General features: G+C 43.7%; 3 protein-coding genes across 5 annotated transcripts in view; all 3 read right to left on the bottom strand.

The window, feature by feature from the left end:
* Positions 1 to 1255: 1255 nt before the first annotated feature.
* On the bottom strand, positions 1256 to 4070 carry CHCHD1 (coiled-coil-helix-coiled-coil-helix domain containing 1). Its single transcript, XM_071564267.1, has 3 exons — positions 3739 to 4070; positions 3310 to 3428; positions 1256 to 2055 (listed from the first exon to the last, which is right to left on the bottom strand). The coding sequence occupies exons 1-3, from the start codon at positions 3878 to 3880 to the stop codon at positions 1945 to 1947; spliced, it is 372 nt and encodes a 123-aa protein (XP_071420368.1). The 5' UTR covers positions 3881 to 4070; the 3' UTR covers positions 1256 to 1944.
* Positions 4071 to 6979: 2909 nt separating this feature from the next.
* FUT11 (fucosyltransferase 11) lies at positions 6980 to 19410 on the bottom strand. Its single transcript, XM_071564259.1, has 3 exons — positions 18682 to 19410; positions 16929 to 17554; positions 6980 to 12091 (listed from the first exon to the last, which is right to left on the bottom strand). Exons 1-3 carry the CDS (start codon positions 19390 to 19392, stop codon positions 11944 to 11946), a joined length of 1485 nt encoding a protein of 494 aa, XP_071420360.1. The 5' UTR covers positions 19393 to 19410; the 3' UTR covers positions 6980 to 11943.
* A 1048-nt stretch (positions 19411 to 20458) lies between these two features.
* SEC24C (SEC24 homolog C, COPII coat complex component) overlaps positions 20459 to 24857 on the bottom strand; it is a 35405-nt gene continuing 31006 nt past the window's right edge. For all 3 annotated transcript variants that reach the window (XM_071564506.1, XM_071564508.1, XM_071564509.1), the window contains 3 exons: positions 23994 to 24185; positions 23492 to 23581; positions 20459 to 23050 (listed from right to left, as the gene is read on the bottom strand). In XM_071564506.1, coding sequence (XP_071420607.1) covers positions 22910 to 23050; positions 23492 to 23581; positions 23994 to 24185 — 423 coding nt within the window. In that variant the 3' untranslated portion in view covers positions 20459 to 22909. The remainder of the gene's footprint in view (positions 23051 to 23491; positions 23582 to 23993; positions 24186 to 24857) is intronic.

Below are 24857 nucleotides of genomic sequence, written 5' to 3'. Positions count from 1 at the left end.
TCATGGGGCTCAGAAAGAACCGTGTCAATCCCTGTGGTTACACACGTGATGAATTGACTGATCCCAAATATAAGCATGTCACAGAATGCATTTAAACACCCAATACAGGGCTAACAGTGAGATTCAAAAAATTAGAAGCAGCTGAAATTGCCAAGGACAATTGGTAACTGAAGGGGTTTTGGTTATAGTGTGGGATCCTGAGGCAAAAGAATTGCTACGGTACTTTGAAAGGAAGCACTATAAAACCTGAGTGCACCTGAAAAGCATTGTTTCCTTCCTTCTTTCTCTAAATAAATAAATAAACCCAAGCAACTGAATTTGTGAAGCTCACGGTGAAGCAGTACAACCCAAAAATAGCTATTCAGATGAACAGGAGCTATGCAAAATTTTAAAAGGAAAACTAGAGAAAGGTATTAGCTTCTGTTACAGCCTCTTATATGAGACAGTTCTTCACAGACACTAGAATTTGGTACATCCAGCACAGGTACTATCTTAAGAGATGCAAAATTATATTTATATTCTAAGTTTTAATATGAAGAAAGAAAAATCAAGAGAGCTGAATCTGTTCCTCACTCCCAGTCCAGCTTGTCTCCTTCAAAAACAAACAGCAAGGAGCATTCCTTTTCAGATCATCTTTTGGACTGAAAATGCAGAATGTCAAAGAACCAAAGTATTTTCCCAAACTTCTATGTGGACATTATGTTCTTACTGACCTCAAGTCCTCTTAAAGACCCAATTACGCAGTAATAGCAGCAAGAGAACAAGCTACCCTGTGAATAATCCATTAATGAGCCTTTGTAAGTGATAGTTAAATGAAATTTCTTCGATAACTTGAAAGCATTCACCTGACCAAACTTTCTGTGATGAACAGGTATCACATCAGGGCTCCAGAGAAGTCAGCTTCAGCTCAGCAAACTCTCCAGTTACCTGTGGGTAGTCACACAGTCTGTGTGTGCCTGACTCCCTTCTTACTCTGCCTTTTCTCCTTGCCTGAAAGAATTACCAATATAAACGGTTATAACATTAGTTTTCTGAGACATTGCATTTTTCTCACCATTTAGGTGCTAGTCCTAGAACAACAGGAACCTGCCTGCAGTTCTGTGGTACTGTAGTGGAAAAAACCCCCACATCAAAACTATTAATTACATGACTTCGGTTATCAGCTTGTGCTTAAACTTTTTCTCCTCCTATTGGATTTTTTACCAAAAAGCAATAAAACATTTTATTGTAGATTATGATTTGCCCAAGTCAAACACCAGTCTTCCATTATTTTATTATAGTGCAGACAAAATAATTGAACTGAGTGGCAAAATAATCGAACCAATGCGGTACCATACCTGTGCCACCTGCAAATCAGAGGGCCTAAACCACAAGCTTCTATATTATAGCTGTATCTGATGCTTACCAATATATTTTGTATCAACAAGGTACTTTGCTGGAGACTTTTTCCACATTCTGTGGCTTTTTTGTACAGCAGCAGGAATTAAAACAATTTCACAAGGGACCAAATAGTGTATACACTCATGTAAGAGTACGAGCCGTGAGACTACTATCACTTTTCAGTTGGCTTAGTTTGAGACTGAGCAATTTTTTAGGACAGCAGCTCCAAAGCTAGGTAGGAAGCCTACATGTAAGGAAAAGTCACCTCCTAAAAGTTAGGAAAGGCATTTACATGCATTCCTAGGTTTTATGCAACAGTGAGGACCCCAGTTCTGAACAACACACTGCAGAAATCCTCACACTGCAAGACCCAGGAATCTCATGGACAAAACCAGCTCATACTCAAGATGGATGTTTTTTGCTCTGGAATCAAAAGTAGGGTCAAGATCCACATAGCAGTGCTGACAGATATCACTTGACATCAAACAATCAAGTTGACTTTTCTCTTTTTTGCCAAAGACTCCAACTTTAATTGCTTGTCTGCAGTCCCTCTAGTAAAGCACCTTATGCATAATGTCTGATCTGGGGAAACCTCCTCAGGAGCTTGTTCACTTTGCTTGAAGGTAAATTTCCCCTGGATGACAGGGTGTTCTCATTTTGATTCCTGCGCTCTTTCTGAAAGACAAAAACCCCAAACACTTAGCTTATCATATAGTATTATTATATTAATACATGTAATATATAATATTATATAATTAGAAACTTTTAATTTCCAAACAATCTGAAAGTCATTTTCCAAGAAGACGTCCAGCCATTGAAGTCAGAAATGGCCTAAGTCTTGAAAGTCAGAAATGGCCTGGTTTTCAGAGAACTGAGAATTCCCATAACTGCCTCACATACCCTGAAAATTCTGTTTGTTCTGAGGATTACTGAAAACATTGGTTATTTCTCTACCACCTTGTCTGCATCTTCATTCCTGCAAGCACAAAACTATTTACAGACTTATGATATTGGAATTTGGGAATCCTAACTCACCACTTTGCCCACTCTCTAGATAACACAGGTACTGGATCAGCTATTTTTTAATTGTATGAATTAGCAGTTGCAGAAACACGCCTACACTGCACATCTCCTCAGTTACAATATAATCCATGTGTTGCACTATAAAATCCACTGTTCACTCAGTTAGTGCTGAAACTTTAGCTATGAAAACCCAGAAGAAATCAAAAGAAATGGCTTAGGTGAGGGTCAACTGACAGCCAGCTGAGCTCTGCTTCAAGAACTTAACACAGAAAGGATGGATATGACTTCATCCTTAGTTATAATATACTGAACACCAATCCTTTAAGTTCTACATTCAAAAAGTAAGAATTGGATGTTTGATCTACATCATCCTGCATCTCTTCTACAGCTCAGAGAATCACAGAATCATCAGGCTGGAAAAGACCTCCAAGATCATCAAGTTCAACTCCTGACTGATTGCCTCATCAACGAGATCACAGTACCAAGTGCCACATTCAGTTGTTTCTTGAACACTTCCAGAGATGATGACCTAGTGAAAAAACTCCTCCTGATGTCCAGTGTGAACCTCCTCTGGCACAGCTTTAGGCCATATCCTCTCCTCCTGTCACTGGCTGCCTGGGAAAAGAGGCTGACCCCAAACTGGCTACAGCCTCCATTCAGGCAGCTGTAGAGAGTGATAAGGTCCTGCTTGAGCCTCCTTTTTCCCCAGGTTAAACATGCCCAGCTCCCTCAGCCACTCCTCACAGGACCTGTGCTCCAGTCCCTTCACCAGCTTTGTTGCTCTCTATTGCTCAAATGGATTACAGATTGTTCAGAGAACATTATTACTGCTGGCACACAAAAAATGACTGGGGGCTTCCTCCTTCCCTACTATTAGCCTTTAGAAACACAAGAGGCCTTAATTACTTCTGCCTTTGCCACGCAGTCGTAGAACACGCGGATCTCCTCGGCACAGGCCGCATCGTTGAAGTCGTTCTGCTTCCAGCAGGCCATCATGACCGACATCTCCGTGATGCACGTCGCCTCTGCAGGGGAAAGGCACAACCACAAGGCTCAGGTATTTGGGATTTTATTGTAGCAACCTCCACAGTACATAAATCTCCAGAGAGAAGCTTTGCGTAGTGCAGAGTTGTCACCAGCACAAAGATTAGCGCTGCTGCAGCATCCAACATGTGACTGAATTCTGAAGGTAAAGGCTATGCTGAGCAGCACCGAAGCGTTTATGTGCGTGCTTCACACCTGGGATGGCACAAGCGGCAGGCTGTGCCTGCAGTGCGAGAGGGCCACGCTGCCCCGGGCGGTGCCCGCACGGCCCGAGCCAGCCCCGCAACTCACCTCCCGCCTGCTCCCTGCGGTTCGCCACCTTGTCGGCCAGCGCCAGCGGGCGGGGCGGGCGGATGGCCGGGGGCCGCTTCTTCTGCCGCCACTGCCCGGTCAGCCAGCGGGTCACCCAGCCCGGGTACGTGTGGCCCGCCATGGCCGCGCCTGCGCCGCGCGGGGCCGCCCCTTCCGCTGCAGAGCCGGGACACGGACACGCCCACAGACAGCGCGGGGACACACGGACACACCCACAGACAGCGTCGGGACACACGGACACACCCACAGACAGCGCCGGGACACACGGACACACCCACAGACAGCGCCGGGACACACGGACACACCCACAGACAGCGCGGGGACACGGACACACCCACAGACAGCGTCGGGACACACGGACACACCCACAGACAGCGCCGGGACACACGGACACACCCACAGACAGCGTCGGGACACACGGACACACCCACAGACAGCGCGGGGACACACGGACACACCCACAGACAGCGCCGGGACAGACGGACACACCCACAGACAGCGCCGGGACAGACGGACACACCCACAGACAGCGCCGGGACACACGGACACACCCACAGACAGCGCCGGGACACACGGACACACCCACAGACAGCGCGGGGACACGGACACACCCACAGACAGCGTCGGGACACACGGACACACCCACAGACAGCGCCGGGACAGACGGACACACCCACAGACAGCGCCGGGACACACGGACACACCCACAGACAGCGCGGGGACACGGACACACCCACAGACAGCGCCGGGACACACGGACACACCCACAGACAGCGCCGGGACACACGGACACGCCGAACGAGGAGAGGCAGGCACACTTCAGCCACAGCAGAGGAAATCACCCTTGTTTCAAATAACTCAGTGGAACTTATAGAACCGCAGGATGGCTAAGGCCGAAAAGGCCACAGTGGGTCATCTGGTCCAACCTCCCAGCTCAAGCAGGGCTATCCCAGAGCACATGGCACAGGGTTGCAGCCAGATGAGTCTTGAGTATGTCCACTGAGGGAGACTCCACATCTTCTGTGGTCAATCTGTTCAGTGCAGGGTCACCCACACAGTGAAATTCTTCCTCATGTTCAGGTGGAACTTCAGTGCATCAGTTCGTGCACGCTGTCTCTTGTCCTGTTGCTGGGCACCAAAGAGCAGAGCCTGGCTCCCTCCTCCTGGCACCCCGCTCTGGATGCTGACTTGGATGAGACCCCCTCTCAGTCATCCCTTCTTGAATTCTTTTGCAAGTGTATGGAAACTTTTCTTGGTGCTTCAAACTTGCATCACTTAACTCTCAACCCCACATCTCTCTCCATTATATTACAGCTGGATCTGTATTGTTCATACTGTTCTTTGAAGAAGATACTGAAACCGCTGCTTCCCAAACAGTACCATCGTTCCCACAGCCTCATACTCGGTGGTGGAAAATCCTCTTGTTCCCAGAATTTATTCCCTAGGGCAGTCCTGGAAGTCCTCAGCTCATCTGGCAGGTTCTGGAGCAATGTCTCCAGCTGAAAAAGGCAGGCAATACAGAAGGCACAGGAACATTCCAAGGGCTGAGACATAAATAAGTCTCTGCATAGCAGGAGGGACAAGGTAGATGCAGAAAACTGAGAGTTCAACATCAAACACTGGGGACATAAAGTACTCAGATCCTTGTCATAAAGTGGTGACTGAATAAGCCATTTTACCACTGTATCAAGGCTCCTTCAGGCACCAACAATCTCCCTTCTGCACTGGAGAACATATGAAGGATCAGTTTCCTTCCACGGAAACAGTTACATGTGTAGAGTTTTCTGACCACAGACAGAAGGCTAAACAAAAGCTGCTGGAAACAGTATTTGTTTGGGGTTTGCATTAAAATATATTAAAATATATTCAACCTCCTAGCTACAGACATAAAAGCCAAAGCATTCAACTTCCTTGACTAGGCAGAGGCAAGGGAACAAGACACTGGAAATTCTGTTAACTTCAGCTAAACATCACCAGACCCACATGAGAATATTCTCAATATGGTTACTAGAATTTACTGCACCTGCAGAAAATATAATCTGGTATGTCCAATTCTATAAGTATTTTTGTGTTATTTTTTAAATAGTATATTTTTAGAGTCCAATTAAGAGTATGAGAAGACATTTTCAAGTAAACAGAAGATTTCTTCTGGCCTTCTTTAGGAGTAAATTTCCATCTAAGGTCCCAATTCAAACACTTTGTTTGGAAGTTCTGAAACATTTGGTAAGCAAGATGTTCCTCTACTTCTGATACAGGGAACAAGCTATTCTTTGAGCTTGACTGTGAGTAGAGAAGGAAAACAGGCTGACACCTCCAAATTACGCTAAGAGGGCTTGCATTGTGCAATTCTAAGCATTGGAGATCTTGCAAATCTAAGACAGAGACATGAAATGCATTTCAGTATTCCACATCACGTGAGGTTCAGTTGCTCTTGGTTTTGCTCTTCGAGTTACCCTTACTGATAGTTGCTTTCCCCTGCTGCATTTGCCTCCTGCAATTCCTAACTAAACTTGCACCAGGGAGAGTAACAGACACAAATACTAGGATGTAAGAGAAGCTGAACTGCACTCCCTGTAAATCAGCCTCCCTTTTTCCAAATTACATTAGCTAATGGTGGCAGCACCTTCGGGTACATTCACCTTCAAAAGCTGATCTCTCATTAAGTAATTCCAAGAAAAATGAGGTGGGGGAGGAGAGGAGGTTGAGAAATAGGCAAGCTACACAAGGAGAATTGTAATAGCTTCCTGTAAATTACTGCTGTCTGCATTAGAATTTCCTTTTTTTTTTTTTTTGACATTCAGTCTATGATTGGAGACTAAGAAATTCCTGAACAGGCAGAACAAGGTACATGATGGTGTCTACACACACCATGCAGAGATGTCTGAAACAATTTTTATTAAACATTCATTTTAAGGCAAAATGTGAAATTACCAAAGGTGCATGTTACTCAATAGCCAACTCTGTCTCTAGCCTGCATTTTGTAAAGCTGACAGCACTAAGGCTCTAATGGATAGGACAGAAGTGCTGACTTTATAGGGACAGTCAGAAACCAAATTCCCCCAACAATGAGCCACACAGAAGTTTCACTGTGAATCCTGAATGTACAACTATAAAAATCATGTGAAAGTCTAACTACATTTACAATTTTTCTTGCATCAATGTAGAAAGCTGAATCCTTGCCTGCACTTCAGCTAGTCAAAACCAAAATAAACCACAGAGATTAAAGTATGAGCATTATATTTGAAAGAATCTGTATCACAACTCAGTAAGTCAGGTATGATGCTACAGGAAACGCTATGCCACAATTAAATACAATGCCAACAATGTTGTAATAAAATACACCCTTAAAATGAGACTGTTGTCTTAAATACCTCTTTAAGAGGTGAGAAATTACACCATATATTCTTCACTTTATGGTGCAGCTGTGTTAAACCTCCAGACACAGCCTAAAAACAATTAGGAGATGAGACTAAGAAATCAGCTGTATTGGGAAAAAATAATAGATATCCCTTTCTTCTTGAGCTGCCTGGATCCAGCTTTCAGGTAAATTCCAGTAAATTCACACAAATTTATCCAGTTCTTCTCATACCACTTCATAATGCCCTCAATTATGAGGCACCACAATTTATTCTCAGCTGTCTCACCCTGACCTTCTTACCTGGAGATGCTCTAAAATTTAAAGCACCTCTCCTTTAACTTTAGTAGTGAAACTAACTAGTCTGCTAAGATTCCAGGTGATTCAGACTTAACCCCCGTCTGCTGAACTACTGTGTTTGGACAGTATTAGCACTCAGTGCTCTTATTAGCACAAATGCATTCATTAGCACCATGACAGATGCAATTTCTTTTCTGAAATGTCAGGCCTTGCTCTGCCCCAACTCCAACACCAGCCTACCTTATCCTGAGCTATCTCAGTCAGATCAGCTGCCCTGCATTGTTTTGTCTACCTGAGTAGTTCTGAACTGCCATTCCTAATCCGTAACTCCCAGGATCTAGGAAATCCAGCCATTTCCATGGCAAATTACCTGATGTATCCTTATCTGCTCAGAGATGCCACAAAGTATCATGATCTGCTCTGATCCATTCCAAGATTCCCAGAAAGATCTCTAGCTGGAACACTTGTGCATTAAATGGGTATTTTCTGCAGCAAAGAATGTATACAACAGCATTCAAATTACGATGCCAGTGGTGTCAGAGCTCTGGAACAAATCCTGCAGCTCCATTCTTCTCTATCCTTCCTAGTCCCTCTGCAGGGCCATATATCTCACTGCCAGCTCTGAGACAATGAATCGTAACAAGAAGTACAGTTTGTTAAAGCCTGACAAAGGCTTTGGCTCTGTTGGTCATATCACTAAAAGGATTTTGTCTCTGATTAATTTCAACCTGTCAGTAGAGGTCTCTGGGCAGAAAGAAGGAACCTACAACCGTCTATGTTTCCAATTAATACAACTTCTCAGAAGGTGCCTGGAGATCCATCAATAACCTTAATTAAATACTACCAAATGGATGACAACTAATGATTACAGGAGCAGCTCTCTGAGGACAATGGCTGAAGAGTGTGTATGGCAGGACAGTAAGGGAGGCAGATGGCTGCTTGTCTAACACAGCAAAGACTGTTTAAACACTGATGTCCCTGGTGGTTGAGTTTCAATTCAATTTATCCTGTTCACAGTCCCTTAGGAGTTGCTCCTTCTTCCACACCACTTAAAACTACCCCCTGCCAAGGTGTAAGAGGGGCATTTCTTCTGTGATTCTCCAGCTGCTGCACTTTGCAGATCATTTCCAGAGAAAGCAGCTCATTCTCCTTTCCCTCTACTACACATACACATCCAGTGTTGCTTGGTTCTCATTCTACTTACCATCACAGGGGACCCGGAGATCTTTCCGTTCAAAAATTGTTACAGTGACAGAAATACGAAAAGGTGATTCTTTCTGATTTCTAGAAATCATCAACATTAAGAAACAAATCACTATTCTTCAGTGAGGGTATATGGCTCCTACACATTGCAATCCTTTCTAAAGAACTGAAAACACAGACTTTAGTATAAAAACTATCTGGCTTCTAACTGAAAAAACAGGCAGCACTTGCTACTACAGTTTTGGCAGGAGAATGAGAACTGCAGCTTGTCCAGTGCAATGCACTGGACTGCCAGATTTTTAACCTTCTGTCAGACATTTGTTTCTCCTCTCTCACCTATAAGAGGGCATAAACTGATCTTGTCAAGTCAGTTCTGAGACACAGCATCAATAGAATGTTTCATGTGAGCAGTAATGAGGAGATGTCTATTTTCAGAACATTAATGCTAATGAATAAAGCTACCCTGACAGCTTTGAAAGCCTCCCTCTACTCACACAGTAAACAGGCAAAATGCATGGCAAACAGTGAAGCCACTCACCCTAGTTTGTAGAAGCCTACCAAAAGGTTTCAGAAGTAATCTCTTTATCATCCTCAATATTTGGTATCTTTGCTAAAATTCCTGATTAGTCTCAGTTGTGGGTGAATGAACATGGGTACCTGTTCTATAAGAACATGATTAAGATAGATGTTGGACACATCTATCACATTCACTCTGAGTACCATGTAGCCTTCCAGCAGTCACCACATGAGTGACTGCATTCAGCCACCATCTAGTTGGTTTGGATTTAAAGCAGTGAAGTGGAAAATCCTGTTACCAGTCAAGAACAGAAATCAGGAACCTCTTCCCAAAATATAAGTAATTGCTGCAGTGAGTGACCTTTGTCCTTGTTGGCATTCATAGACTTGCATTAGTAGAAAGACAACCAGGATTGTAAATTGAATTCACTTTGGCTAAGACTGGAAGTACTCGTTGGCATTATATAGCAATCCTTTCAAATGCATTATTAAGTAAATTGATGGCAAACTCTTCAAGGGTATGAGACCCAGCTTGTCCTCCTGCCTCCTCCAAATAACAGGAGAGAAATGAAAGCAAAGCCATGGTGGTAGAACCACCTTTATTCAACATTTTGTAATCCTTGCTGTGCAGAGAAGTTGTGAAGGTCAAACAACAGCAACCACAACACTTTAGCCAGCTAGGGAGGATTCCCACCTCCCCTGCCCCTGCAGAGTTTGCCTGGCAGCTACACAAGGTATTCATACTATGCACTGGAGGAAGTATTTCAGCCCTAATTCTTGAACACCTTGTACAAAATGTGAAACATATTTAGTGTATTAATAGAAGCAACACACTGTAATCATGGACATAGTGGTGAAGGAATACTTGATTGGGAATTAACACATGAATGAATCAAGGCCTCAAGAAAAAGTTTTTACCCAGTCTGCCAGCTACTCTTCAGCTCGTACCTGTGCATCTTCAATGCTACTGTTAGCTGAGAAATGTGCTCATATTGCCAAGCTGGAAGGCAAAGTGAGGCTTTGGACATCACTCATCAAGGACCAGGTAGGTGCTATGATACACATGCTTATACTGGCACTTCCTCCTCTTACTCCTGCAAGGACAACACAATGTATATTGCATGCATTTTCCACATTTCCAAGAATCCAGTGATAGTTATGGGCCCAACGTTTTTGCTGTCAAGTTGCCCTGATTTTAACTGTTCTGTCACCTGAGAGGCAGACATTGACATGATCCTTACCTATATTGATATTATACCTATAATACTGTATCTATAACATAATGAAGGGGAATTTGAGGGGAAAAAAAGATATTAAGTGATCCATACAGCACTAAGCGACAGACAATGACATAATTAGGGACAGAATGTAGATTCACTCCTGTTTCTAACTTTTACTAACGAGCATGAAACTTCCCACAGCAATGCCTGAACTGCCTTGCAAAATCAGATTAGCCCACAGACTTTCATTACCAATGTTCAGTCTCAGGCACAGATAACTACTGACTACATAGCCAGAGTTTAACCTCTGCAGGGGGAGGAGAAATGGAGAAAGCAAATAGCATTATACCATTAGAAACATCACTGCAGTGTGGCCATATTTGCCTGTGCTTTTAAACCTGTGACACCAAGGGAATTCGTTTCCCTCTGCTGCAAGATGAATCATTTCAGGAAGATACCCAACAAGGCAGGGAACAGTGGAGTTTATATATATCTGTAAGTCATACAGGCTACACAGCAAGGAAGCTGTTGTCATTTAGGAACTCCAGTCACAGACCAGGATCGTAACGTGTTAAGATTTGGTAGAGACACAAAACCACTTCAGTGTACCTGCTTCTGATCCTCAGTTTCAGTATAGAAAGACTTCCAGGCTTGTATCCAAACTGCAGAGACCACTGGAAAGGCATCATTGTTAAAATGTATTTGTCTTTCCAGAAAGCTGCATATACTCAAAAAGGACAAATCCAAGGCCTCTGAGTTGCTGGCATTAAGGAGATAATGAAAAGTCAAGATTACAGAGTTCAGATTTGATGGAGAAATAAAGAAACCAAAGCATACCAATTTTACTTAGTTCTACGCAACACCAGATAATACACTGTGTGGTGTGAAATACTTCATTGAAAGCTGCAAAATAAATAATTTCGTCTCTCATCCCATTGTACATATCACCTGGTAAGTCAGCAAAAGAGGAAAATTAGGCAGCGTAAGTGACCTGTATATAGCTATTCAGCACCTAGAAAAGTAGGAGTATTTGAGGTGTGCTTACTTGGGGCAGAGACTTTATTGCTGCAGTTTTGCAAGGCACGACTTCTCTCCACAGATTTGTCTTTTGTAATTCTCTCACCGGAAAAAACATTTGTTAATAGCAGCTAAAATTACATCTTAATGAAGAGAATATGTGACTGATAAAATAATTATAAAAACAATTAATATTCTGGATACTTAAAAAAATCCCTGAAACAACTTAGGGCACTTGAGTAAGTCTGAAGAAGTGTTTCTCTGAAGTCATATAAGCCACAGAGCAAATACACCAAATGCAAAAGGAGAGTAAATTCCATTTTTGCCCCACATATTGACAACCACAAGTCAGGAGTGGCTGCACACCACAGAGCTGAAATTCAAATCAAAGCAGTTGCTAACATGTCCACTGTTGGAATCCAATCATAACAGAAACTTACTCACTTCTTGCAGAGAAAAAATTGTCTCTGTGAGAGGGTTTTTTTGTATTTCAAGGCAAACATTTGAAGTGAGGTAAGAATTCAGCATCTCAACTTTCAATGTATTTTCAAATCAAGCTCTTACAAAGATGGGTCAGTGTTGCCTCGTCCTCTTGAGAAAAATCTCATGCATATAGTCCCAAAATCTCCCCTGATGCGACTCATTGCGATGAATCATTGCAGTGAGGGCCTCGCCCTGATCAAGGCTTTGCCAATAATCCTGCAGCCACATTTCTTTCCAACTGAAACAGAAAAAGAGACACCACCACAAACCATTAAAAAAACAAATGAGACTGCAGTTGTAATATCACTGAAACCATTTTTTTCCTTTCACCTAAGAGGAAAACAGGCCCAGGGTTGGTCATAACAAATAATGTTGTTACTGTGCCTTGTGCTCCAAGTCACTTAAAGAAACTTGTTATGAAAATTCTCTATAGAAAATATAAATTCATTATGAGCTTTACAATATTCTAGAAATATCAGCATGTGACTACAGTGTTAATCAAGGAGACTAAATTGTTAATGACAGAGAATAAAAACTTCTATTAAAATAAAATCCACCCCAGAATCCTTAGATTATTTGAGAGTAGCCTTCCATGTCCAGCTTTTAATGTAGACTCCAATCCAATGTGACGGATCCAATGTGACAGATCACAGGCAGAGGCTTACTTCTGCTTTAAAAACTAAGTATCTGCCAAAAGGTTCCTTTGTAAAATGCAGCACTTGGATGTACTATGAGATCACATTGCTTACCAGCTAAATTCATTAACCTTTGTTCAAGGACTGACAATATGAGTTACTTGTTCCTTACAGCACTGAGAAAGGGCGCACATTAGGAAAATGAGTCCATGTGCATTAAGTACTAGACCAAGACTCAGTGGTAGTAGGTAACAGAAAAGAAGAAAATGTTTTCCAGATGAACTCTACAGAAACAGCACTGAAAGGAATTCCAATATCCAAGTGAAGACTTTTGTCAAAAATCTTAAATAAGAACACTTTGGTATTATTGGGGGCAGGTTAAAGAAAATAATTTCACTCTGATTCTGTAAATTGGGAAAAACGGGTACCCCAGGATGAGTAGGACAGCACAAATTTCCACAGACTACTAACTACATCATCATCATCATGGCCAGGCTTCACGAACAAAGATTTGGGAAGGGCTCTCCCCATGTGGGTGTGCCCTTCCAGCCTGCACAGTGGATGTTTTAGGTGAGGCACAGCGTGTGCAGAACTGGCCCCACCCTTTAACTCCTGGGGTTCATCTGCCACAGCCAAGCGAGCTTGGACGGTGACAGTGAAGTCCTCAGGACTAGAACTTACAGCCCCCGGGATTCCCAGGAGGTCTCCCATCCAAGTACTGACTGGGGCTGACCCTGCTGAGCTTCCAAGATCTGAATCTCGATCGGGTGTCAGGGTGGCATTTAACTGCCTACTACATACATCTGAAACATAATTACCATGAGATACAGACCTGTCTTTACTCCTGGATGATCACTGGATTCTATTGCAAAGCTTATCTCACGTGTACCCTTGGCAAGTCTCATACACTGTTAAGCTGTTTTTTCTTGTAATAAATAAACTGTGATATGGACAGAAAACGGAACTAGCAAAACCATAACAGTTTCACAATACTCCTTTCTCAGTTGCACACTGGCTTCTCTCTTCTTATGCCACTACAGATGAAAACTTTAGGTAACCGGAAAGGAATTGTCACGTAATCTTCTTAAAGTTACCCTCTCAAACATCCCACTTTTGGCAAAGGAATCCTTATCAATGAAACAAACCAAACTTTTCTCTCACAAAGGTGGGAGTCCAAGAATAACCAGAGATTCTGGTTCCCACTAAAGAGAAGTTCCACTCACCAGCAGCACTGTAGCACTATTTTCTGTACAAAGAATTCAGTAGTTTGTAGTGACTGACCCATAACCTAACACATACAAATGGTTGTTCTACTGCCTTTCTTCTTAAGCTCACTCGGGTATGAAGCCTGGGTGTCCAAACACAAGTGAGGCTGCAAGCTTAAGGATTTAGCAACATCTCCCCACCTACAGCTACAAGGTGTCAGTGTACTGCAGTTACATATACCTACACAGAGGGAGACCGTCATGCAACAGTTCTGGCAATTCAGCCAATCTGTGAACCCTAAAAACTAATACCTGGGAACAAGGGTTACAGAGCATGCTGCTGTGCAGCATAACCTTACCATAACCGGGTACTTGCTCTAAAATAAAATCCATTTGCTTCCTTTGTTCTCTGAGTTGCAGAAGGCTCCAGAACTCCAAGTCACAGTGTGTGTTTATAGTCAGACCTAGCCTGCTGCTTATGGTCTATCATTTGTACCTCCACTAGGTCTGTGTCCTTTTTCCACAATAATGTTTTCTAATGTAGCAAAACACCCAACCGACTGGCTGAACAGGCAATCGTCTAAATGGATCACACTGTTGAATAATATTACTGTCAAACTCTGATAAAATATGGGCATGTTAAGCTAATGGTTTGGTGGCAATTTTATGTTACTGTCACTACTTCAGATTCTAAGCAATCTTGTTCCATTTTGCAGATTAAAACAGTGAAAGCTCAGATGCTTATCAGACAGAAACCACTGCATTTCCCTGGAGATGCCCTGATCGTGCCTCGGAAGGTGTGGATACGTATCTTTCTAAAGCAGACAGCAGCCAGTGTAAAAGCTTCCCTGGAACAATTTTTCCAGACACATCCCATGTCTACAAACAGGGAAGAACAACATACTCTGGTTCATTGAGGCATTGAAACTTCCATGGGATGCAACTGCAGCTTGGATTATGGACCAGATGTTCAAAACTCCTTGCTGATGACCCCTGAGCAGAAGGATGGAGGCACCTGAGCCTGCAAGTGGCACCGGCACACACTGTGTGTGACTTCACACGTGCTTCTCTACTGCCACCTGATGCCCAAGCAAGAGAAAATCGATGGAAAAGTAGGGAATACTTTTACTGAATAAGATGCTGCAAGGAGAAAAAACACTTAGCTACTGGGACTGAGAAAAGGCATTACTATAAAAAAGCTCCCAAAATCAGTCAACCAACAGAAAACAAAAGATTATGAAGCTCTTTTACTTACAAGCATAACTTTTCAGTTAGTCAATATGAAAAACTGTAATGTGAAAAATGCTTTATGATGACAAACATCACATGTTTTATAAAATACGCATTTCTTAAGACACCTACATAACCTCAAGCTTATTTTCTTTTTTTAATTTCAGTTGGCCATTTTTGAAAGCATCCCAAAATGGGGTGAAGTAGTTCTCTACACTTAAAAAATTCTACATACCTTTCTTTTTTGTGAATGGGTAAAGCAATAACAACATTTTTAGAGAGACATATCCACACAGAACTTGGTTCTGGGTTAGCATACTTGGAATTATGGATTCTCTATTTTCAACACATTGCTTCTTCTAACAAAAGAAATTTTACACTTCTAACACTCTATTAAACACTCCTAAGCACTAAAGCACTAAATCTCTAACTACTAACAATGCTGTGTAAAGTGATATAAACTGGATAAAGTATATTAACAACTTTCTTCTAGAAATACATGAGATTTTCTCAATATTTTAAAAATGTCATTAATTGAATACTACAGCGAGACTGATATCAGAAAAGTGAAATCTTTGGTGATGGCTATGAACCTAGGAAAGATCTGCTGTGGCTGAGGGTTTATCTTTACGATGGCTGCCTGATGGCTTATACAAAGTGAATTGCATGCACTTGACTAATTGCCTAAAAAGACAGACATTGGTTCAGGTATGTATGTATGTATGGCTAAACTTCGAGAACGAAGATTTGGGAAGGGCTGTCCCCACGTGGGTGTGCCCTTCCAGCCTGCGAGTGCATTTTAGGTGAGGCTCAGCATGCGCAGAACTGGCCCCACCGTTTAAGTCCTGAGGTTCATCTGCCACGGCCGAGCAAGCTTGGACGGTGCCAGTGAAGTCCTCAGGACTAGAACCTACAGCACCCGGCATTTCCCAGGAGGTCTCCCATTCAAGTACTAACTGGGGCTGACCCTGCTTAGCTTCCAAGATCTGACGGGATTGGATGTCAGGGAGGCATTTAACTGCCCATTGGTTCAGGTAATGCAAGGAAAAGTGACAAACCTGGGGAATGCAAACATGCTACACTAGTAATACATAACACCTGGCAAAGTGTGCACAGTTTACAAACTGCAAGAATCCCTCCTCCTATCAACTGCAACTTCAAACACCATCAGTGGAAAAGCCGAAAGCTCTGGAAACACCCAAGCACTAACTTCTTTTGTACCAGTGCATGTATAAATAGAATAGATCATGCAATCAACTCTCTATTCTGCCTGTCAAAAGCGGTTGTTCAAGGGTTGGTGTGGTTAGTTCGCTGCTGACAGACTTGAGGGCAGCTCCCACAAAGGGCTATAGGCCTGGGAGATTCCTGTAACATTGGGCATCCCTGAGTGCAAACCTTGGGACAAGAAGCTACTCAGCTTATTCTCTGTCCTGTGCAGTCTCTCTCCCAAACAACTGGGAGGGCGTTCTTCAACACTATCTGGAGTTTTGTCACACTAAACAACACTAACTCTTGTTTTCTGGGGTGAGCCCAACTTCTGCCCTGAAGTCAACAGGAGCCAACCAGGCCTGCACTGAACACTGGCAACCCCATTCTTAAGGCAGTACTTGGTAACGAGGTGCAGAGGGCCTTTTGCCCCAGGGCTCACAAGTACTTTACCATCACTGTACTAAAAAACACCCGTCCCCTAAAAAAAGGAGGAGAGGATAGAGAGAGAGAGGAAGAGACAGAGGATAGTTACGTTGTTTGAGGTCACAGAGCATTTTAACAGGATATTATGAGTGTTCACACTCTTCTTTCAAGCCCTAAGACCACCATCCAAGCCCCTTGTCCAGTCTCAGTGTTACACAGTATTAGCAGAACTACCAGAACAGCCACAAGACATAACATAAAATGTAACTTAAGTTGTATCAAGAACTCCTTTAAGTACAAAGGATTATTAAAAGTTACAGCTACTATTATTTGAAGCTTTTTTCCTTCAAAAAGCATAATATTGGTACATTACCTGTCTCCTTCAGCAAGGCCTTCAACACTTCCAAACCCAGGGGTTGGCATAGGACATCCCATGTGCTTGAACTGAGCTATGCGAGGTCTGGGAGCAGGAATTTTCCCACGAGACTTTTTGTGTTCCTGCTCCTCTTTGACCCGGATGTTTTCCCTATCACAGATGAAACACTCGAAGCCATTCAGGTAATTGGGCAGAGTCATGTCATTCACACCCCACTCCCGCCTCTCCAAGCTCTCTAGCAAGAACTGGTTTTTGATTCCACCAACGTTTTTATACTCTAGATACTTCAAATATTCCGCCCCGTTCTTGTCCAGGAAATCAAGATACTTTGCCAGCTTTTGCGGGCTGTCAAAGTCATCTATAAGAATGATGGAGAGGTTGTTTGGCATCCAGTCCCGCACAGCTGGGGAGCCTCGGTACACTGGGACAGCACCCAGGTGCATGGGACGCCACAGCTTCTCTGTCATGTAGTCGTCACATATGGCATTCTCCAAGGCCAGATGAAACTTGTACCTGGCAATAAAAGTCATAAATTCAGAATCTTCTGTAGTGGCTGTGGAAGTGTCTCTCAGTCGCTCGCTGGGAAGCTCACGGTTATGCAGACATTTGCCATAGGAGTCAACCTAAAATAACAACCAGCATCTTTACAAAGTGATCTTTTCACGTGGAACTTGTTTTCAGAGCTTGCAGTTCTTGTAAAATTCCTAAGTTGGATCAGTTCCTAGCTTCCTTAGTTTAGCTTCCCTTTCACTCCAAGTTTTTTCCCTTGTGACTATTCCTAGAGCCCTGCTCCTACCAGCTCTAGAGGAAACCAAGTGTGGAGTCTCAAAAACATCATTAGCTATGCCACAGGTTGAGGGCTGGGGGGAGTGTGCACATGCCACACAAAAATGTATTTATTACCAGATAAATCACAAACTGACAACTAAGGAACAGCATTCAACTCTCTCTAAACTAATGTAAAAGCCATCCTTCTACTTAACAGAGATCCAGTAATTTTCCAAACAGCCATTACACATAGCTCCTGCCAGGCTTAGCAGGATAACAAAGTGTTTCCATTTGTTAGACGGAGAAAAATTGATGCAGGGAGCTAAAAGAATACTGTCTAAAAATGAAAGACAATATGCTTGAACTGGAACCTGTATAGTACTTTGACAATACAGCCATATTTTAAAGATTCTTTTGTCTTTGTTTCACTAGTGACATGATGAACTTGCACTGAATCATGACCAGCAGAAACAACAGAAACATCTAGGAAAAAGATGTTTCTGGCAAAGATGAGAAAGAAGGGCTTTTTTAATTGATCTACTACCCTTTGGAATTTTTAGGAGAAAAAAAACTCCTAAACTTTTTACTGCACACCTGTACTTTCAAATAAGGCTTATAAATGCACGGCCTTCCTGTACGCCACCTTCAAGGCCTAGAAGAGATTTCAGAAACTTCTAGAACTTGGTTCAGAAGACTGAGCTTATTCATGCTTTGTGCAGCTTGCGACTGATCCCAAGTGTGGCCAACTCCGCAACTAACAGCTACATCAGGCCTACCTACTGGCATGCGGTGTAGTCTAGATCACGCTTTGGGAAGGAATACAACTAGTTTTTCTGTCCAGCTTGTGGTCAGCATGCATCCCGTTAGGATTCGTGTCTTGGCTAAAAACAAGGACAAACAAACCCCATTAAGAAGAGGCGGGGGCGGGGGCAGCCAGGCGCTCCGAGCACCCGCAGCTTCCCTGCGCACCCACCCCACGCACCTGGATGTACTTCATGAGCTCCCGCACGTAGCGGTCGCGGTCGGAGGGGACATCGCAGTGGGACTGCATGTAGAGCACGGGCGCGTACCCCCTGCGCCGCCACGCGTCCTTCTCGGCCAGCGGCAGGGCCGGGCTCCGCAGGTACCCCGCGCCCGGCAGCCACTGCAGCGTCAGCGGGTAGTCGGACTCGCGGCGGAACGTGGCCGTGTAGTTGAAGAGCTGGATGCCGGGCGGGTGCGACAGCAGGTAGTTGTTCATGGGGGACTCCTCGTGGAAGAGCGCCCAGGTCTGGTGTGGCAGGCGCGGCAGCGGCGCCTCGTACGCCCTGAAGTCGGTGCCGTAGAAGATGAGCGCCTTGGTGCGGCGGTGCCGGGCCGCGCGCCGGCTGCGCGTCACCAGGCAGGACCCCAGCGGGCAGTCGATGCGCTCCGTGTCGCCGGGGAAGTGCGGAAAGAGGCTCCCGCTCCACCACAGCAGGATGGGCAGCGCCTTGTTGCTCCGCGTGTCGTTGTTGCCGGGCCCGCGGTAGGACGCGGCGGCGACGAAGGCCGCGCCGGGCGGGACGGCGTCCTGCGGCCACCCCTGCGCCCCGCACGGCTCCGCCGCTCCCGCCGGCGGCCCCTCCGCGCCCAGCGCGGCCCCCGCGGCCCAGGCCAGCGCCAGCGGCACCCACAGCCTCGCGGGGCCGGGCCGAGACCCCGCGCCCCTCATGCCGCCCCCCGCGCCGACCCCGCCGCCCCAGGAAGCGGCGCCGGCCCCGCCCCGGCCGTGCCGTCACGGAGCGCGCAGGGCCCGGCAGTGGCGCGGGCAGCAGCGGCACCGAGCGCGGCTCGGGCGGGGCAGGGCAGCCCCGGCTGGGCCCCGCCACTCGCTGTCCTGCGGCTGGAGGGGCTGTCAGTCCTCTCCGCCCCCTGCATCCCGCAGGGCCCGCAGCCGGCAGGGAACAGCCCGAGCCATGCTAAGGGGGCAGCAGCCGCGGGCGAGGGAACCGGTAGAGCGGGCGCCTCGACCGAGGCGTTCGGTTGTTGCAAGAATGAGCGCCCAGACCATAAAGGCAGGAACAGAAACCACCTTTTAGTAACAAAAATCTTGTTTGTTTTAATATCCATAGGTAGTTTTAAAGCTTCCTTGAAAGCTGCTTTTCTGTACCAGCCTTGAATAACTCCTGTGATACTCTATAAATGGGAAATTAGTTTGGGCTACACTATCTAAATCCAACAGACGTATGCTAGAATTACCACTCAATTCCTCAGTTACACAATTGCCAAAAGACTCCAATTAATTGCTTAAGAGATAATAACAATACTTACAAATTATCAGTTATAATACAGTACATCAGTTAGTATGGACACAAAGCAAAGAAGTATTCTTCATCTGGTAAGGAACAAGTTAAAGGGGGAATCCTTTTCCTTTCCTTTGAAAAATTAGGTCTAAACAGTGCTTGGGCCTGCTCGAGCAGCACACCAGGGCGTCCTGCACTCAGGTCCCAACAGAATGTACCAGACATGGGCTCTGCACAGCAATTCCCACAAGCATCAGACGGGGTGCTGCACAACCCTAATGTATAAGATCCACAAGGCCCATTATTGCAATACCAGTTCAGTGGCAGATTCTGGACATAATGTACATTCTGTAGGAGAGTAATCTCAAAAATATTCTACAGCAAACTCCGTATTGTTGGACATTTAGCAATGATTGTCATGTGCTTTCAAACATTGTTCTAAGGTTATCTGGAAATTGTACAATATCAATGTTCAAGGCTACAGTCAAGTTACACTGCCAGTTCACTCCGAACTTTATTTTTGCAATTAGCACCCTGCCCCCCACAGAAAAAAAAAACCAAAACAAAAACCCCAACCAATGCACCCAGCTCCCCTGCTTTCTTAACTCTGAAATAGGAGCTCTCTTTCTCTGAAAAGTTAAGAATACAGAGGTCATTAAGTTGACATTGCACAAGGTATGAGCAATACTTGCCAAAGTAGATTTAAAAAACCCCCAAAACACAATGATTCAAACTGTGTTAGCAAAAAGGGAAATCTCTTTGCAAAATGGAAGTTGAGAAAGGGCAGAAAGTCAAAAACCAATCACCTAAGCAAAGTAATACTGCGATTGAGACTATCTTTTGTCTGTTGACTCTTGCTGAATTTCTGACCATTCAGTGTAAATAACAACAACAAAAAAGAGATTGAACTTGGCCTGCAGAAAATTGGATTGTAAAGGATCCATGAGTTAAGACTTCAACCCTTCCCATTTCCCCCCTCCCGCAAAATACAGGGTTTGGAAAAATAAGCAGTGTTTATTTACTAACAATGACATAAAATACATCTTAATATATTTTTATTTCTTTACAAATTAAAAGATGCATTGGAAAAAACAAGTGAAGAAAATGAAAGGTTCATTCATGATTTCATTTCCACCCCCATACCCCCCAATATTAATACTAGAAATTAGTATTTGTGGAAGTCTGTGGTTGCTGTGCCTTGTATTTCTGGGAAGTTCTTTTTTCCCTCTGATTAAAAATCCTCTAGATTTTTTGGTTGGAGGCAGTACATGGAGTAAAAAGTAGGCCACACTCATACAAAAACGCTGAAAATTCTGTCAACTACATCTTGAAAGAGTTTCTCCATTACAATTTTCATATTCCCCTTTCTGTGTAGTGATGGGAGGGAAGACAAACTAGCAGCATTAGAAGAAAACTGGATTTATATACATGCTACAGGATATGGAACGAAAACCACAGCCAGATTTTTTTTTTATCTTAACAAGGACTTTCCTATGAAATATCAAGCCCAGATAACATATTCTCTAATCCATCCACATTCTTCCTTCCTTTTAGTGCTATTGGTAGTTTAAACTCCTGGGTATTTGAAGAACACTCGTTACATGTTCAAGCTAAAATGTACAAGCCCCCTTTCCAAAGTGAATAAACAAGCCCTTAGAATTCTGAATTTGATTACACCACTCCCTCTTCTCAGGAGTAACCTCATCCACCCTTGCAAAATGGAGCAGCAGAGCAGTCAAAGTGGATGGATTAATCTCTCTGAGGTATTCAACAAACAGGATTATAAAAAGGTTTTGTGCAAGCTGATCAGTAGGTAGAATGGGAAAGGGTATAAGCATCCAGTAATGAAACTCTCTGCTATGGCCCAGGATGCTTTAAATAACCAAAATCAGGTATTTGTGGTACCTACTACAGTACAGTCTATATCTTCAGTTGTATCCCCTTCCTTGTATTCCAGGGTACAAAGCAATCTCAAACTTCTGCTAGTTTGCTATGATTCACAGTAATATGGTTGCAAATGGCCACTTCCTTGTCATCCAGTTCATACACAGCCCCCCATCACCTTGTTAAAAGGGTTTCCTGCTTAAGGTTTAAGAGGATTTTGTTCCCACCACCATCGAAGTGACAGGGAAGCTCTGCAGGATAGGCCATGGAACATGGACTGAGTGGGACAATACAGGGCCGTGCAATGAGACGGAAAGGAATCACCACACACGTCAACAGAAGTACCATCTCTACCCCTACACTGTTTGAAGCTGTTGATTTTTGCCCACTGAGTATTAATTACTCCATTACAGATTTGCACAGCAACTTATAATACAGGGAAGATTGTGGAGAGAAATTTGCCCTGCTGCCTCCTCCCTTGCCACTCATTTCATTTTTCATGCCTTTCTGGTTCAGACAGCCACATGATACAGCTGTGCTCTGACACGTTTCCCTCTTTAGAGGAGACACAAAATGTTTGGCTGCTCCAGCTCCCATCACCTGACCTGCCTCTCGTCCTCCCGCCCTGTGCATCTTCACACTTGGAGCATGCACACACACCCACACAAACGCACAGCAGCTACCAGAAATTTTGAAGAGTTATCACTTTTTCACCCAATGTTGAATCATGTACAGTGAACTGAAAAAAACCTACATTCATTATGACAGGATTAGCGAGCATGGGGTGGGGGGTGAACTCCTGCCAAGCACAGGAAACAATTTAGATGCAAATAAAAGACCTGGTATCAAAGGCCTTTTTTTCTTAGCCCTCACCAGGAAAATATTTCATCTCTTATACAGGATTGGGAAAGGTTGAAAGGATTTCTGCTTATGCAACGTGTATTAAAAATTATGGAATTGTACAGATTTCTATGTTGTCCTTTTGGAGGGCGCTGGGCCTTCTGATCAGGTCATTAGTGAAGACTGAAATGTCACTGCTGAGTTCCAGCACCACTCACTCCTCTAGCTCAGTAGCTGCCGAATCTCCTTGTGCATGTGACACAGGAAGTCCACATACGAAGCTCCTCCACTCAGGCTCTTGTCCTCCACTAGAAAGTGCTTGAACAGCATCTCCAGCTTATCTTCTTGCTTCACAATTATCAACTGAAAAACGCCACAAAACAACAAAAGAACAAAATCAACAGTGAGTAGTTAGCAGAATTAGTCTTGGAGGAAAAAGAGCAAAATGCCAAACGGCTCAAAACCCCAAAGACAGACAACCAGAATCACAGCATATATGGCTAATGTGCTTTGACTTCTGTAACTTAGCTGGGTTAAGCCTTAATCCTTTCTAAACAGAAAGAAACGACCACATATGTGGTTTGCACAGTAGTATATTGTAATAGGTTTGAAAAAAGTAGTTTTAGAACTATGGTAAGTACAAAACTTCAAAACTAGTTATTTTTTTTCAGATCCTTGAAAACTTTGAATCACATTTATGAGATCGGGAAGAATAAGTTCAGCACTGCACCATTACCAGGTTATCACCTGCTCTACTAAAAGGGAAGGGCATGTAGAGCTGCAAATGGGGACACAGTGTTTTACCTTCATGCAGCGGGATCTTTGCCCTTGAAGCATGTCAACAATAGATCGCACTTTCTTTGAAAAGGGGTTTTCCAAGACAGGTAGGGTACTCTGGAATGAAAGATATCCAAGTTATGTAAAGCAGAGCAAAGTTAAACAAAACTCAGCAGTTTTGTCATACTATATAAGGGTATGGACATATCTGCCCCCATTAACATACAATCTGTTTGACCTCAACTACTTAAAAGAGAATATAACATGGTATCAGAATTAAAGGTCAATTATTTGTTCCATTTAGGTAACAACTGTTCTCTTCACTGTTAGTGATGTGGCTTGTCAAATAAACCCAGGCAGAACATGCCTGAGATGCCCAGACTAGGGACATTTCCACCACTTTCACACATCGGTGCTTCTCTTGTTCCTAGTATGAAAAATGTAACACTATTTTCTCAACCGGCTTTCTCATTGTTTTAAGTTTTGGGTGACTATCACAAACTAGCTCCCATGCTGCCATCCAGCTCACCAAGGTGTTGCTAATCTGGCTGAAGGATGACACTCCAAAGAGGTTCTGGATCAGGCCTTGCTGCACGCTCACTCCCACCCACACAAAGATGTTCAGCCCGTTCTCCAGCAGGTATATGTCACCCTTGGAGAGACGCTCCTCCGAGTTCCGAATGGCTGCTGGCAAGGAATCACTGTCAACATCTGCTTTGGTCTGTTTTAGAGTGAAATAAAAATTAAAATGAAATAAATAAAATAAAATAAAGGTTATAAAACAAGAACATCTTATGAAGTCCTGAAAATTTCTGCCACTAAGACCCCAATGACTTTCTCAGTTCTAGGACTTGTAAGACTGCAATAGCTGTGACTGAATAGCATTTTCCTTAGCCTAGTTTTCTTACTAATGTGACAGAAGCACACCAGAGACTCTCGGTCAAAGAGAATGTAAGGCCTCTGTGAAATTACTCTGAGGTTCCACTATAACCTCCTGCAGTAGGAATGTAATTAGTTTTTAGTATTATTCCAGCAACTGTGGTACTGAAAAGACAGAACAATACATAGAATTGCCTTGCAATGAGACAAATTACTACAAAAAGTTTTAAGAAACTTTAGGACTTCTAAAAAAAAAGACTATGAAAGGATCAGAAATATCTTTGCCACTAGTCATATCCTCACAACTCAGGAAAAAAAGGTATCCCCCAGTAAATTCACAGGTTGTAGTAATGCACCACCTATCACTGAGTGAACTTAAGTGAAATATCCCAACAGATGGCAGATCCCAGATACTTCTCAAATCACTTTCCTTTGCTAAAATATAAATGCCAGTCCTTAAGATGAGTCAAAATAGCAGCAAGTCACAAGTGATAAGAATATCCTGAATTACTCA

This window comes from Pithys albifrons, chromosome 9 (genome assembly GCF_047495875.1).
Source record: "Pithys albifrons albifrons isolate INPA30051 chromosome 9, PitAlb_v1, whole genome shotgun sequence".
NCBI classification, from domain to species: domain Eukaryota; kingdom Metazoa; phylum Chordata; class Aves; order Passeriformes; family Thamnophilidae; genus Pithys; species Pithys albifrons.
This window is presented reverse-complemented; position numbering and strand designations above follow the sequence as displayed.

Coding starts and splice junctions, on each gene's coding strand:
- CHCHD1 (XM_071564267.1), bottom strand. CDS start 3,880: ATGGCGGGCCACACGTACCCGGGCTGGGTGACCCGCTGGCTGACCGGG. Junction 3,429..3,738: donor CCGCAGGGAGCAGGCGGGAG/GTGAGTTGCGGG, acceptor TTTCCCCTGCAG/AGGCGACGTGCATCACGGAG. Junction 2,056..3,309: donor ACTGCGTGGCAAAGGCAGAA/GTAATTAAGGCC, acceptor TTTGTCTTTCAG/AAAGAGCGCAGGAATCAAAA.
- FUT11 (XM_071564259.1), bottom strand. CDS start 19,392: ATGAGGGGCGCGGGGTCTCGGCCCGGCCCCGCGAGGCTGTGGGTGCCG. Junction 17,555..18,681: donor AGCTCATGAAGTACATCCAG/GTGCGTGGGGTG, acceptor TTGTTATTTTAG/GTTGACTCCTATGGCAAATG. Junction 12,092..16,928: donor GGCCTTGCTGAAGGAGACAG/GTAATGTACCAA, acceptor TTTCTGTTTCAG/TTGGAAAGAAATGTGGCTGC.